Here is a 15,545-nt window from a genome sequence, read left to right on the forward strand (position 1 = left end):
TACATTTGTAATAATCTCTTGTGGCTATATAAGCAAGTTTTACTAGTGTGTTAGCATGTTTCATTTAGGACTGTTTCATATTTTTGCATTAGGGATCTATGATGAGTTTAGCCTTGTTAGCTTGTTTAAATTCACTAAACTAGGATCAATGCCCAAGTTAATAGTACTTTGATGCTAGTTGAGTAGCTAGAAACATAAGATTGAACCAAGCCTTGAATTCCTATATTGCATTCTGGTCTAAATTGAAGTATGTTGTGATTTGATGTCATTTCCTACTTATAAGAACCTAATATTCAATTTTAATTATCAATTTGTGCATTGCTTTAAACCCATGGATACCATATACATATTTGGATCATCTTTCTGCTTTTTACCACTCTTGTTGATCTAAGTAGCTGATTTCATCATTAGAATCAGTTTCCCCTACCCATAACCAACCCTTCTTTCAAGCCATGATTATTCTTGTGTGTGTGAGACCTATTTGGGATTGAGCTTGGTAGAAAGTATTAGGTTTGAGCTGACAAGAGTAAAGCCTTGTGTAGTTCTAGTTCGCAATTTTCAAGCTAGCTAGGACTAGGTGGTTAACTTTTGGGTTTGATACTTGGTTGGTTTGAAAAAGAAAAGAAAAGAGAAAAAGAGAAAGAAAAGGTTAGAGTCTTTAGGAGGGGAATGTGTTTAAATAAATGTAAGCTCTAGTGAAAGAATGGGAAGTATGAGATTGTTGAAGATGGTTCTAGTCAAAGAAAAGAAAGAAAGAAAAGAAGAGTCTAGCAAAAAGCTTTTATGTCTTAAAGATTAAGAAGAAAAGAGAACCATAGGAAATAAGAAAGAAACCCCATTCTACTAGATGATTCAAATAAGAAACCTCTCCTAAGGCTTAAAAACAAAAGAGAAAAGGGTATTTGAGAAGAGATGAAGATAAAGGGTAGAACTAGGACAATTTGAAATTAAAATGTTAGGATCAAACACTTTGGGTACCTTCGGGTAGACAAGGTTTTGTTCTTGTATGTGTCTAAGTGTTCTTACCTTTAGCCTTCTTCTAAAGCTCAATCCATTTTTTATGACAGAACCTTGATATTGATAAGCCCCACTCTAAAGAGAGATCATCATTGTCTCTAAACCTTTTATTACCAAGCCAAATGAGTTTAAGCATTGCAAAAGTTTATTCATGTTCTTGATTAATGAATGTTAAAGGAAATAGTTGATTTGAATGCATGTGGATGTCTAAGACTCGAATCAGTTAAGGTTGTGATAGGTTTGTCTAAAGTCTTTAAGTACAGCCCATTCACCTTGCATCATAGTACTAGTAACTTGGACATTGATTCTAGCTAGTTTATTAGCAAGCTTTAGGAGCTGAGATCCCACTTTCAAACCTCACTCTCCTACTTATGTCTTGTTTATTTGCTTGAGGACAATCAAAGACTAAGTTTGGGGGTGTTGATGTTCATATATTTTACCATGTTTTACCTTAGTTTATTTACACCTTTTGCATGATTTATTAGCTAGTTTGGCCATTGTTGAGTAGTTTAAGGACTGTTTGTGCATTAGAGTAGATTTGCATTGCATTTGCATAGTTTCTTGCATAAACAGGTGATTTGGATCCCAATGAGCATGGAAAGATGCTGAGGAGGATTAGAGCCATCAAGTGAAGCAGACAAAGGAGCTAGAGCAGAAAGAGCCAAGTCCGGAAGTCCACTCGACCACCACACTCGACCAGACACTCGACCGTGTGCGGAGAAGGACTCGACCGATGGAAGAAACGCAAGAAGAGGTCACTCGACCATGCACTCGACCGAGCACATGGCTAAGTTGACTGAGCCGTCTTCGTATTTTGTCTTCTAGCCATTTTAGGGCTTCCCCTCCTTCCTATATAAGCCTAATATACTCTATGGCCGCCCACAAGCCACTTTAGAGAGAAAATATCTAAGAAACCTAGTTTTTACCCTTTTGGGAATATTTACTTTTTGCTTAGATCATTAGCCACTTTTCTTTGTATTTTCTCAAGATCTTTGATACTTGTTGGTTCCATAACTTTCAAAGTATTAAGAATTTGAGTTTGATTTCTTCTTCAATATTGTAGATCTTCATCTCATCTATCTAATCATGCAAGTTTCATTGATTTCTGGTTTATGATTTTGTTTATCATGTTTAGTAAATATGAGTAGTGTGTAGGGATCTTAGGGATGGATTAGGCTGGATAAAGGTTATGGTTGTCTCTATTGATCAAACTTGATTGTTATATATCTCTTCTAGATTAGATGTGCTCTATGCTGTTCTTATATCTGAGAGGGTAAGAATAGATCTTAAGCTTCTTATCATCATACCAATGTTTACGTTGTTAGATAAAGCTAATGCTAGAGATTATCATGCTTAACCTAAGAGATTGGTTGTTTAAGGTGATTTTTGACATGTAATGATCTGGTTGTTTAATGCCTGTTTTTGTATGTCTTAGCTAGTGAGAACTAGGTCTAAGAGTATCTAAACTTGATTGTTATTGCCATGAGAGTGGATTAGCAAGTATTAGAAGATCATTGTCTAGAGATAGCTCATTGTTGATTGAGGTTTGTTGATCAGTTTTGATAACCATAGCTTGAGTCCATCCCGAGGACCTTCTTTGTTAGATTACTGTTATCCGCTTGCTGTTTGATTTACATGTGTTTTGCTCTGTTTTGATTGTTGTTTCTGGTCATGTTCTTCGTATTCATCCACTCGACCTGCCACTCAATCGAGCATACGATCGAGTGCTTGCTTGAGCTCATTCAAGAGTTCTAGTTTATGTTCTGCATCTTATTTGTTTCATTCCTGTTTCATTTCCTGTTGCATTCATTTCATTTTCTGTTCATTGCATTCAATCATGTTTAGTCCTGTTGCATTTATTGCCTTGCATTAGTGTAGTACTTGTTCTTGTTTAGTATCATTTCTGCTTTGATCATACTATTTACTTTGCATTTTGTCTCATATCTTAGTAGCTTCACATTCTGCATTTCATTATTGTCATTATGTTATTAGTATAAAATCATCATCATATTTGGCTTAACATAGATAAGTGTTCACATCCTGAGTGCTTGCATCACACTCATTATGGTTTGACATCTTTTATGCTACAACTACATAAGAGTAATTGAAACACCTTGCATTCCACCTGTTCATTCATCATCATCACTATCACCATCATCTCACACCACACAAAATATATGTTTCAAATATCTATATTTACAATTCATACCATTTTGATTTAAAAATAAAGAGAACAAAAAGAAATTTAAGAAAAAAAAACCGTAAAGACATAAGAATTTCTTTATTTTGGGTTTGAAAACTGATGACCATTGTTTCAGTGATATATCCAGAAGATCTACTTTCTGGTAGCCAAGACGAATATGCTTGACGAATAGTCAAACTCAAAACCTTTATGACCTTGAAGATATGAGCAATAAGACCACACTTGAAGAAAATTTAAACTGAACACTAATGACCATGAAGATATAACAAATATAAAAGAGGATAGACAATGAAGTTGAACAATGCACTCCAAGAAAATAGGGCGATAACTGACGGACTTACTGACGGGTACCAATCCGTCGGTAATTACCAACAGCTTACCGACAAATATCTGACAGAAGTAACTTTGTCGGTTGTTCGTCGGAAAATTACCGGCAGACAAAATCCGTTGGTAATCTGCTATTTAAGAATATTTTGGGGTTTTAGAATATTTTTTCTAAAACTTTTAAATTTCTGAATTTAAATATTTTTAGCATTTAGTTAAAATTGTATAATTATACTAATTTGTTATTTTAAAAAAAATTATATATATAATCCATCGGTAATTTTTTTTTTGTCAACAATCCGTCGGTAATTATATCTGTATAACGAGAATTTTCTGAACTGTTAGTCATCGAGAATTCGTCAGTAAAACGTTTGTCGGAAATTCATCGTAAAATTTCCGTCGGAAATCCATCGTTAAAACTTCCGTCGGTAATTTCAGAAATCCGTCAGTACTTACCTACAAAATAATTTTACCAACGCTCTAAATCCGACAGACGTTTGCATCTGTTCCTTGTCGGTAATGGGTGTTTCTGACGGCTAACTGAAAGATAATACCTTTCTTATATTAAAAAGCTACCAATTCGAAAACAAAACGAATAAGTAATTTATTCATTGTAATTATCCAACAAAAAAAATATTACTTATATTTATATATCTTTTCTCACATCTTATCTAAAAGAAAGCCTTATTTTCCCTAGCTTTTCATCATTTTTACTCATGTTTAGGCCTCTAAAGGCATATTTGCATTGCATTTGTTACTTACAGGTTCATGGAGTGGAGCTCAGAGATTTTGAGGCTTTTTGAGCAAAACAAAAAGTAAAAAGAGTTGAATCAGACAATATAGATCAATGATGGATCAAGATGTGAACAAATATTGTAAGTAGAAGTGAAGAAAGAGATCATCAAGGGAATAAGCGAGTACAATCAACCAACGGGTCGATGTGTGGTTGATTGAAGCAAGAGCTGGTCACAGACAAATGGCCAATCGATCTAGTGATAAATTAATCGATTAATACTTAAGGTTTCAGGACAAAATAATCAACCAACAGGTAGGTTGCCGATTGACATACTAGTTGAGCTACAGACTAGGAAGCAATCAGGCTTGTTATCGATAGATTGAATCAGAGAATGTGAGAAACAATCGACCAAGTGGTCGGTTAGGTACTTGATTACAAGACTTCTTCTCATTTAAAACCGGGTTGTCTCATTATCCTTTGTTTTAGATCTAAAAACACTATACTAAGGTTTCTTTCTATGTATTTTATATGAAACTCGACAGCTCGGACACCGAGTGCTTCTGGTGAAGTAGGTCGAGTGTCCTTCCTTTCCCTTCTTAGAGCATACAATCCTCTTTTTTAGCCCCCAACATGACACCAGCTCCTCACTTAGCTCATCCAAGCTCCAGAACACCTGATTTCACCCCATATGCATGCATATATGCAAACAATGATGCAAAACTACGTAGATGCACTAAGAAGGAAATAAAGACTCTAAAACTTAAGAAACAAGTCCTAAACAATGCAAAACAGAGACCAAATGCAAACTAAAACATGGTAAAATACAGAAATATCATTACGTACCTAAAAAATACTTGAGGTTCATAAACGGCCTCCTTTTACCAATATTACATGGAAAGTTGATTTCAAAAAATTTACAGTTTAAAGGTACTATTTTGCACACAAAAAAAATGCACTAAGTTCTACTTACATTGCTCGGCGAGTGATTATGGTTAATTAAGCTTTTGAGGTTCTCCTTAATTGTTAAAAAATTAGATGGTTCACGTAGTCTATTTAAGGGAATATATCACTATTTTTAGCCAATGACAAAAATGAAGGATCCAAAAGTATTGAATTTATCAACAGAACCCGTTAAGCTCTCTCTGATCTTTTTCTTTTTTTTTTGTAAATTTTATGTCATTTCACGACGTCTTTTGCTTAACTTTTTTTTCTGTTACAAAATTTCACTTGATTAGGGTTTCCTTTTAGAATCTATGTCTAGATCTTAATTTGTCTTCTCCATTAGTTTTCGCTTAAACATTATATAGGTTTTCAATAAACATGGATCGTGGAGAACTAAGTAGAGTATTCCAAATGTTCGATAAGAATGGAGACGGGAAGATTGCAAAGAACGAGCTGAAAGATTTCTTTAAAAGCGTGGGAATTATGGTCCCTGAAAATGAAATCAAGGAAATGATAGAGAAGATGGATGTGAATGGAGACGGTTTCATGGATATCGATGAGTTTGGATCGTTGTATCAAGAAATGGTGGAAGAGAAAGAGGAAGAAGAGGACATGAGGGAAGCATTTAGAGTATTTGATCAAAATGGTGATGGATTCATTACAGATGAAGAGCTGAGGTCAGTGCTTGCATCAATGGGGTTGAAGCAAGGAAGAACACTTGAAGATTGCAAGAAAATGATAAGTAAGGTTGACGTTGATGGAGATGGTATGGTTAATTTTAAGGAGTTCAAGCAAATGATGAGGGGTGGTGGGTTTGCTGCTCTTAGCTCCAATTAAACATTCTTCTTTTTAACAATAAATTTTGTAAGATAACCATCAAAGCCAAGACGTTTTGAATTTATCTAATTAACACTAGTTTTCTACCAAAATAATTTAATGTCCTATGTTAGTTTTCTAGATACGTCATATTGTTGGTTAATTGAGAGATCATTACCAGACATGTTTTCTTTAGAGGTATCTAAGATTTTTTGTTGTTTGTTTTCTTCTTGTGTCAATCTATATATAATATAGAATGAAGTGGATCTAGATATGACCATATATTAAAGAAAAAGGAAAAAAAATAATGGTTCATATTACAGCATTCGATCATACGATTGAGATTTAAGTTTGTAGTTGTTAATTCTCATTCTCAGACCCTTTTGTTTTCATGTATAACTTTCAACAACACCCATTTTGCTTTTAAAAAATAACTAAGTTTTTATTCTTTTTTCGTACATCTTTTCTAAAATCTGAATTTTTCCTTAATTGATTCCACATCTTCTAATCACCATCATATTATGAATATGTTTAATAATTTATAAGGAGAAAAACTAGATTGACGCAAATTAAGAAGTTAATTACTAAAATAACTCATAAAATGTGAGGGTTATATGAGTTATTTTTTTGCCTAAAATACCATTTTCTGCTTTGTTAGGAAAAAAAATGAAGTCAAATTTATCTTCCCAGAACTTTTTTAAGAAAATTAAAATATTTTCAAAAGTCTGTTAGACTAGTTATGACAGATTTATTTGTGTATGACATATTTGTTTTTGCACAACCGATTTATTTTCTATGATAGACTTATTTTGGACGACAGATTTTCTAACTACAGTTATGACAGATTTATAATTGATGACAAATTTATTTTTTACGACAGACTTATTTATAAAGACACCACAGACTTTCACAATATATGACAGATTTGATATAATATCTGATAAATTTATTTTCTACAGTTATTTCAGATTTAGTTTCTTGATTAAAAATCTGTCGTAACATGACAGATTTTTTACAGAGAAATATTTACTAGGTTGACCTCTAATGATAACAGATTTTTTTTAAGTTACAACAGATTTTTTAATTTAACTAAAAATCTGTCGTTTGATAACAGATTTATAACTTTTTAAAAATTTTGTTAAAATGACCTATGTGAACACCATATGTTATGGCAGATTTGTTTACGTTATGACAGTTTTTAGTTTGCTTCCAAAAATATAGTGTTTGATAACAGATTTATTAGATGTAAAATATAAATATATTGACAACAAAATTTTTTTTTGGTCAACCAAACATTAAATTAGAAAATAAACATAGATTTGTTTTAAGTTATATTTTTCTCAGTCATATTTTTATTAATTATATTTTTTATAAATTATATTATGAATCATATTTTTAAACTCATATATTTAAAGCATATTTTATACATATTAATTTTCCTAATTATATTTAAAAGTTTAGCATCATATTTAAAATCATATTTTTATATATTATATTATATTTTCATAATCTTATTTTAATATTTGTTATATACATTATTTTTTAGTTATAGTTTCATACATTATATTTTTTTTATAAAAATTATTTAAACTATATAATCTTAAACTTCATATTTTTAAATCATATCTTTATACATTATATTTTAAATCATATATTATTTCTATAAATTATATAAAAAATAAAGATCATATTTTTTAATCATTTTATATTTTTCATTAATCATATTTTAAAATCAAAATATTAAATACTATAATTTTTTGGTTTTTCGTTTTTTCAAAAAAAAAAAAATTTCTAAAGTTTATGGGTTTTTAGTCTTTTTACCTAAAAATTGTGTCATTCTAGTTATTGGATGGAGTGTTAATCTAGCAATTAATTGCCTAATTTGTGTCAAACTGGTATATTTTCACTAATTTTTAATATAATTTTAAGATTCTATTAGAGAGAGAAGAAAAGAGTCTCTGGGGAGAAAACACCAAGGCCTTGAATGGAAGCACTCGAAGTGTGTATTTGAAGAGTTAAAAAAAAAGTATTGTTGATGTTACCAATCACAATTATATTCAGTTGTTTGCGTTTTCCATAAAGTGAAAAAAAGATTCATTTGTGTTTTTCCAAAGAGGGTAATAACTCATGGACCGTGTTAGTTTTTTGATCCTTCAATTATGCAGCTGGTTGTTTTAAAAAATGCACCTGAATAAAATAAAATATTTATTTATGTTTATTTTAACTTATGATTTGAAAAGAACTAATCAGCATTGTATATATTAACAAATTTCTCTGAAAATAATCTACGTCATTATTTCTTCATATATGATAAAAAATCAGTTTTAATTTTCAAGAACAAATTTATAAGAATAAAAATGCAAGAAATATACACATGTAAATAATTTGTAAATAAAATAAATAAAAAACATAAATGAAAATTTTGCAATCCAGTTTTTTAAATTAAAAACATAAATTTTGCAATCCAGTTTTTTAAATTAAAAAAAATAATTTGTGATATAATTTACTTATGTTTAAAACAGAAATTTTTAATTTGAAAGAAAAACATATGTTTAAAAAATTTCTGATTAACAACTGAAATTATTTCTTATTAACAATACAGCTAATAGTTTTTCACCAATTAAACATTATTGTGTACCGCTTATTTTGCATAAACTGCACTTGTCCTGCAAATACTTTTATCCCGCACGTACTGCAGTTGAACCGTACCGCATTATCAAATTATTAGTTCCGCACTACCAAATCCGCCGTTACCATTCAGACCCTAAAAATATCTCTTTAAGATGTTTTCTACCCTACATATCACTTTTATATTATTTATATTATATTTAAATTTATTATTAAAGTTTTTAGTCTAACTAAAAGACTACATTTCTATCACTAATAGAGATGTTGTAAATCAGTTTACAAAGAGATCCGCAATCAATAAAGCTGGAAAATTCTTCCTTGTTATTAATTTGACCAAAAATTATTTTTTTTATATTATAAATTATGTTTTGCACTCTCTATAAACCAAATTTCGTGTCTCTTTAATTTAAGTGTAAATGAATCTATTTTCTTAATTAAGACAAAAATATTATTCCAGAAATAAATAACTAACAAAGATACTGTTTGTACGATACTAAAAAATTTGAAAAAAAATGCACTATTTAGTATTTAAAAATTGTTCAAAATTTCCAAAAGTTGATTGTAAAAAAATTGAAGCAAAGGCCAAAAGCAAGTCGTCACATGGAAATTGCATCGCAATGTACGTTATATAACTTACATGAAAAACGGAGAGGTAATACTGTATACATAAGAAACAATACACGTGCGACCTTTAATGACCTGATTTTGCGACGATGCACACACGTTTTGCAAATTCCGATTCTAGTAAACGCTGTTGAGTACAATTCTTTGTTTCTTTTTGTTTTTTTTTTGTGTTTTTTTGAAGGAGTTCAATTCTTGTTTAAGCGTTGACTATACTCACAGTATGTAATTGCTTTCATACCAATTTTTATTTTATTTTTATTTTTATTTTCTATACGAAGCTAACTTTAAGGATTGAAAAGTGGTACTTATAATTGTAAAATAACCAAACTTGACGGAAAGCAAATTAATTTTCAGACAAAAATAAGGTATTTTAACACTACTGTATATGATGACTCAACACTTTACTTATTATTTGATTTTTTTTCTTTTTTAATTTTTATAAAGAAAGAGCTTAGCTTTTAGACCACTGTTCTTGAAAGATGAACAAGAAACCCAAGATTTTGAGCTCCGTAAGTTTTTTTCCTTGCTCTTTGTTCTTTTCTTCTTGTCTTGTTCCATTAAAATACCTTGGTTTGGTTCTTTTGTTTATTTCTTCCCATTTTGTCATTTCTGGGTTTCAAGGGTTTTTTTCGAAATAGATGAAAAAAAACAAAAAAAGTTATGAAATTTCAGGTCTTTTATTTTCTTTCTGTGTTAGTATAAATCATTATGGAAGCCGAACAGATTTTGTTTGGGTTGTCTAATTCTCAAATCCGTAGCTCTGCAATGTCTGTTGTATTCAGACAGTTAATAGTTTTATACTCTTCTTTCACAATCTTGAATCTTTATTGCTATTGAATGAGATCATACTACTTGTGGTGATATAAATAAATACTAGTGATTGCAGATTGAGGTACTTGTGGTTTGAGTTTAATTGTGTTTTGGGTCTTCTTATTCGTTTTCTTTTTTTCAGGTATCATTAAGTATGAATCACAAACGAAAGGGCTCGTCTCTTCGTCGCTTGTTCTCTTTAGTGTTTTTTCTTGCAATGGTCTTCCTTTTAGGGAATGCATTTATTACAGTAGACTATAAAGAGGTATTATTTTCTTCTTAGACTGCAATTCTTCTTAGCATTATATAATATTGAATCTGAATTATGTTAAAAGAAGAGTTTAAGTATGATAATTTGACAGGGGATTGCGGGATGGAGTTCGATTTTTAGACTAAATCTTGCAAAACTGCAGATGTGCAAGGTCTGTTGCTTAAGAAGCTGCTCAGTTTCTATGCTTAAAAACTAAGTACCACTGTCTATCTGAATAATGGCATGTTTTTTTTTTTTTTTTTTTTTTTTTTTTATGTTACTTTGCTCAATTAGACACAACTCAGGCCTCCTGGTAGCGAGACGTTACCGAGAGGTATTGTTGCAAGTACATCAGATTTGGAAATGCGACCATTATGGGGAGCAAAGCGCAATAAGGTATTTATTTACCTGTTTGCCAACGGTTCCCGAGTTTCTCTTCTCTGTAGTCAATTTCTAATTACCTCTACATGCATTTTCTGTTTCTATGTGTTCAGAAACCAAAGCCCAACTTATTAGCTATGGCAGCCGGAATAAAACAGAAGGAAAGTGTTAACAAGATTGTCAAGAAGGTAAACCTCGGACAATGCCTTCCTTTTCGCTTCTCGGTAATGAAACAGTTCTTTTTCTCCACTTTCCCATGTGGCAGTTTTCATCAAGTGAGTTCGTTGTGATGCTCTTTCATTATGATGGCGCTGTGGATGAATGGAAGAAGTTCGAGTGGAGTGAAACTGCTATTCATATATCTGTAGTAAACCAAACCAAATGGTAATAACTGCTTTTTGATTTATAGCATTTGGCTTGTACTGTTTATATATATATATATATATATATGTATGTTTATGACTCTTTTTTTAGGTGGTTCGCTAAGCGTTTTCTTCACCCGGATATTGTCTCAACATATTCCTATATATTTCTATGGGATGAAGATCTTGGTGTTGACCATTTTGATGCTAGAAGGTAAAAATGCTATGCAAAGAATATAAAAAGTTGTTTCTCATTTGATAAAAGATGTAAAACTTATATTTGTGGTATCTAATGCAATGCAAAATGTCAGGTATGTTTCAATTATTAAAGAAGAAGGGCTTGAAATATCACAGCCTGCTCTTGATCCCAATTTCTCTGAAGTGCATCACCAACTTACCTCCCGGGACAGCAAATCTAGAGTACATAGGTACTTCTCTCATGTTCCAATAGAAAATATTTTAGCAAAGAGAAGAAAAAAGAATGGAAGAAATCTTATTGCAATGTTTTGGTGTTAACCAGGAGAACATACAAAGTCATTGGTCGGGCTAGGTGCGACGAGAATAGCACTGCACCTCCTTGCACGGGGTACAGGAATTGAATCTCCATGTCCTTCTTCAGTGGAATCTTAACCATTGTAATTTATAGTATTTATTCTGAAAACTCATTAGGAAACTCTCTACCTACAGATTTGTTGAAATGATGGCTCCTGTGTTTTCCAGAGCAGCCTGGAGGTGTACATGGCATATGATTCAGGTATTGCACAAGTTTGAACTACTTATGCAACAGACCAATGAAGACCATCAACATCAAGATGCTTGACTTTGTGTTATTGATGTTTTTATATTCTTTTACAGAATGACTTAAACCACGGATGGGGTATAGATTTTCAGCTTGGATATTGCGCGCAGGTAAATTGTGACTGAGCCTACCCAATACACCCTTTTATTTGTTGGTTTTGTTTTTATCTCAGTATTGTCTTGTTTCTTTGAATAGGGTGATCGAACCAAAAATATCGGCATTGTTGATTCTGAGTATATACTTCATATGGGTCTTCCTACATTAGGAGGTTCAGCTGAAAACAAGACCAAGACTCAGCATGATTCAGACATATCTGTATGCAATTCTTTACTATAATTTGCTCTCTCTTGTTTTTACCATTTAAGATATTCACATCATTGTCTTATTATATTACTGTTATCACGCAGAAACCATCATCAACATCATCTGGTAGATCTGAGGTAAGCTTTGTAACCTATCAGTTTTCTAATCTTAATATCCATAGAGTGCTTTGTATTACTAAACTCTCTAATCACATTATGATACAATACATTACCTAGGTTCGGAAGCAGACTTACGCCGAATTAGAGACTTTTAAACACAGATGGAGAAATGCTGTGAAGAATGATGAGTGCTGGATAGACCGATTCCAACCATGAGATATGGCTTTCTGTATACACAATTATATACATATAGAAGCACATAAACACCATGAAGACCCCAAGGAAGGAGAGATGATTACCAGACATATCAATGATGTACTGAATCTAACCAAATTACTGAAGGTATACATGTAGCTCAAGTTAAATTCTTTTATAGGAGGTTACAAATTTGTACTATATCTCACTTTATAGAGCCTCAAAGTTTAGCACAAAAATCTTACTGGTGAGTTATATGTACCACTGGAACTACAGAAGGTTTTGAATAAAGTTGAGCTTTTACAAATGGTTTGTTCATGATTTTTTAAAGTTTTCCCAATCTTCTTGCGGAGTAGCTCGAGTTAGAATAGAGCAGATTTGCTTATGATTCTTGAGATTATTCGTCCAAGTTCCTCTCCACAATCTTCTTGTACGTGATGGCCAGCCTGATAAGGGCAAAAATATCAGTTCCAGTTAGCTTTGTTGTTTAGCAATGTCTCAAAGATGTAAGGAAATTAGCTGCCTAGCTGGTACTACATTTGGCATTTCAACGAGGTTGTGTCCTGAACTCTTGCAGAACTCTTCAACTCCCTCATAGCTTAGCCACCTGTCTCGTTGTCCCCAGCACACGGTGGTTGGGATTTTCCAGCTTTTATCCATCAGTGATGTCCTCATCTCTTCTGCATATTTCTGTCAGGTAAAAGTTTCAGTGAAATGTCAATCTTTCTCTGACAATATATCTAATAAGATGAATGGGGAAAGGAAGTCTTTATTAAAGAACCTTAAGCTCCTTCTTCATGGTCCTGCTGATGGCGTTAAGGGCAAAACCAGAAGAACCTGAGGTGAGATAAGGTCTTCGGTAAACCATTGCATCGTCTTCTTTCATTTTGTAAGGACCGCAGCTTGTCAAAGGCTTGTCGCTTGCTCTTAGAGGATCCTATTGCTTTAATAAATCAGGAATTTGTTGTACAGAACATTTGCAGAAGCAAACTTTGATGAAACCAACCTGAGAGAATATCTCCCCGAGCAAAAAGTTGCTGAATACAGACAAGGTTGATGGAAGTTTAGCATGTTCGGGTGTGAGCTGAAACCGTATATACAAGTTCTAAGTTAGTTTTAATAATAAGAAGAATGTGGTAGGTTTTTTTATGTTCGTTTCTTACAGGAGGGTTCAAGAGTATGAGATTCTTGATCTTGTCAGGTCGGGTTCTAGCATATTTTACAACAGCAGTTGAGAAGTAGCCCTGACAAAAACATCAAAGCAGAGAAGTTAATACACTCATGACAAAATCTGAAATATTTCTATTTCAGTGAGAAATGAAGTGATGCTACTACTACCTACCTGCACCACAAGTGAGACCTTACTGGTAGTTACTTCATCAATGAATGACTCAAGCGACGAAACAAACTCTGCAAAAGCCACAGATCATTCTGATAAATCTTGAAACTCTCTCGGTTTCTTGATCGATAAGCGGGGTTTAATATCATGTTACCGTCCATTGTATAGTTGAATCCATATCCAGCCTGAGGCTTGTCAGAAAATCCAAATCCTATTATGCAAAAAAAAAAATCAGGAAATGGGTTCTTTCACACAGACAAGAAAAAACTCAGGGAAAGTAGTCACCTAGCCAATCGAAAGCAATGGCGCGGTAGTTCTTTGAAAGCACAGGAAGAGTTTTCCGGTAAGAGTAAGCCTAGTCACACCAAAAAAAAAAAAAAAACATCCTCAAAAAAAAATATGTAAGAAGATGATGTGTTTGAAGGGAATATTATATTACCTGAGATGGGAATCCATGGATGAGTACAACAGGAGGACTGTCTACACTCCCGGATTCCACACAAAACCATCTATATATGGAAACAGAATCATAGACACCCTTAAGCCATTAATGCAAAGATAAAAAGACTAGAAAACTTTTTAAGTACTCTCAAAGTGTGTTTTTACCGGAAAAGGTCTTTTGAAGCTTGAGAGCTAGCTCCCATTGTTAATCCGAAAATCGGATCTTTTGCTTCTACACCTGATCCACCAACTCTATGAGCTTTAACCTGCAGAATCAAAATGTTCAATCAAAAGCTATGTATCTATTATAGCAAAGTAGACGTTGTATCCTTTTTTTTTTTTTCCTCTACCCATTTGCCTTGCTTGAGCCACTCATCTGATGGACTCGGTTGATCTGAATACTTCCCTCCACTGAAAGAGAAACCATCTCCAACAGAAACAGGAGCATCAATGAGATAATCCTGTTAGAAGAAGAAGAAGAAGAAGAAGAAGAAGAAGAAGAAGTAGAAGGAACCATTCAATTATAGCTTTTTATTGTAAACACCGATAATTCTGATTTATAGGAAGAAAAAAAAATACATCTTTGTCATTGGATTTGCAGATGAAGCTGTGATGATATTTTGAAGCAGAGTGTCTGGGAAAGAGATATGAGGAAGGTGATGCAGAGGATGAAGTTAGACGTGATCGGAGATGATGAGTGTAGAAAAAGTTAGGGTTCTGAATATGAACAGCCATTTTTTAGCTTTCTTTGGTACGGATGAGAATTAGAGAGAGAAGAGAGAGAGAGAGTACAAATTGGTGGTTTAAACCGGTTGCTTCGCGGCAGGAGTCAGATAAGGCTTTATGTGGTTGACTGGGTTCCTCGTTTTGCCGTGACGGAGGAATCAAAGATTTTTCTCCCGAAAAGTTAAAACAGATTTTTCTCTCACTAATTGTCAGCAAAACGCTGCGTTTTAATGCTTATCCCATATTCCAAAACATAAAATTAAAAAGGTTAACTCTGTTGGAAAGGAGCAAGTTTATTGGGGGTTCATATAAGGGGAGTTCTTAAATTTTTTATGAATTAATTGTGTACTGTTTGGAATATAAGAACTCATGATCTCTTAGATATAATTTTCTTTTTTATTGGTAGGTTCTTATTTTGGGTCTCTTATTTTTGAAAATATTGTTTTTTTATTTTAAAATTATAAATAGAATAGAAGTGGTATAAATATGTAAACATTTAAGATTTTACAAAATTAAAGAAATATTCCATT

The 15,545-nt window shown here is 32.6% G+C and overlaps 3 protein-coding genes across 6 annotated transcripts; 2 read left to right on the plus strand and 1 right to left on the minus strand.

Annotated features, from left to right (window-relative positions):
• Positions 1 to 5,430: 5,430 nt before the first annotated feature.
• On the plus strand, positions 5,431 to 6,220 carry LOC104732405 (calmodulin-like protein 2). Its single transcript, XM_010451950.2, has one exon. The coding sequence runs from the start codon at positions 5,601 to 5,603 to the stop codon at positions 6,057 to 6,059; it is 459 nt and encodes a 152-aa protein (XP_010450252.1). The 5' UTR covers positions 5,431 to 5,600; the 3' UTR covers positions 6,060 to 6,220.
• A 3,404-nt stretch (positions 6,221 to 9,624) lies between these two features.
• LOC104732403 (uncharacterized) lies at positions 9,625 to 12,816 on the plus strand. Of its 3 annotated transcripts, none has more exons than XM_010451946.3 (14): positions 9,625 to 9,799; positions 10,243 to 10,365; positions 10,463 to 10,522; positions 10,645 to 10,746; positions 10,845 to 10,919; positions 10,997 to 11,115; positions 11,206 to 11,307; positions 11,405 to 11,521; positions 11,614 to 11,679; positions 11,781 to 11,847; positions 11,949 to 12,002; positions 12,088 to 12,207; positions 12,300 to 12,332; positions 12,432 to 12,816. In XM_010451946.3, the coding sequence occupies exons 1-14, from the start codon at positions 9,770 to 9,772 to the stop codon at positions 12,528 to 12,530; spliced, it is 1,167 nt and encodes a 388-aa protein (XP_010450248.1). In that variant the 5' UTR covers positions 9,625 to 9,769; the 3' UTR covers positions 12,531 to 12,816. The 3 variants fall into 3 exon arrangements, with proteins under 3 accessions (XP_010450248.1, XP_010450250.1, XP_010450249.1); XM_010451948.3 differs by lacking the exon at positions 9,625 to 9,799 and adding an exon at positions 9,813 to 10,075; XM_010451947.3 differs by lacking the exon at positions 9,625 to 9,799 and adding an exon at positions 9,842 to 9,962.
• LOC104732404 (uncharacterized) lies at positions 12,059 to 15,244 on the minus strand. 2 transcript variants are annotated; one of them, XM_010451949.3, is made up of 12 exons: positions 14,869 to 15,244; positions 14,640 to 14,750; positions 14,455 to 14,555; positions 14,288 to 14,357; positions 14,134 to 14,203; positions 14,003 to 14,059; positions 13,852 to 13,919; positions 13,673 to 13,753; positions 13,516 to 13,593; positions 13,291 to 13,446; positions 13,047 to 13,199; positions 12,666 to 12,955 (listed from the first exon to the last, which is right to left on the minus strand). In XM_010451949.3, exons 1-12 carry the CDS (start codon positions 15,022 to 15,024, stop codon positions 12,872 to 12,874), a joined length of 1,185 nt encoding a protein of 394 aa, XP_010450251.1. In that variant the 5' UTR covers positions 15,025 to 15,244; the 3' UTR covers positions 12,666 to 12,871. The 2 variants fall into 2 exon arrangements, with proteins under 2 accessions (XP_087335838.1, XP_010450251.1); XM_087479712.1 differs by lacking the exons at positions 12,666 to 12,955; positions 13,047 to 13,199; positions 13,291 to 13,446 and adding an exon at positions 12,059 to 12,166.
• Between the last annotated feature and the right edge of the window lie 301 nt (positions 15,245 to 15,545).

This window comes from Camelina sativa, chromosome 12 (assembly GCF_030686135.1).
Source record: "Camelina sativa cultivar CO46 ecotype springtype chromosome 12, ASM3068613v1".
In the NCBI taxonomy this organism is placed as follows: domain Eukaryota; kingdom Viridiplantae; phylum Streptophyta; class Magnoliopsida; order Brassicales; family Brassicaceae; genus Camelina; species Camelina sativa.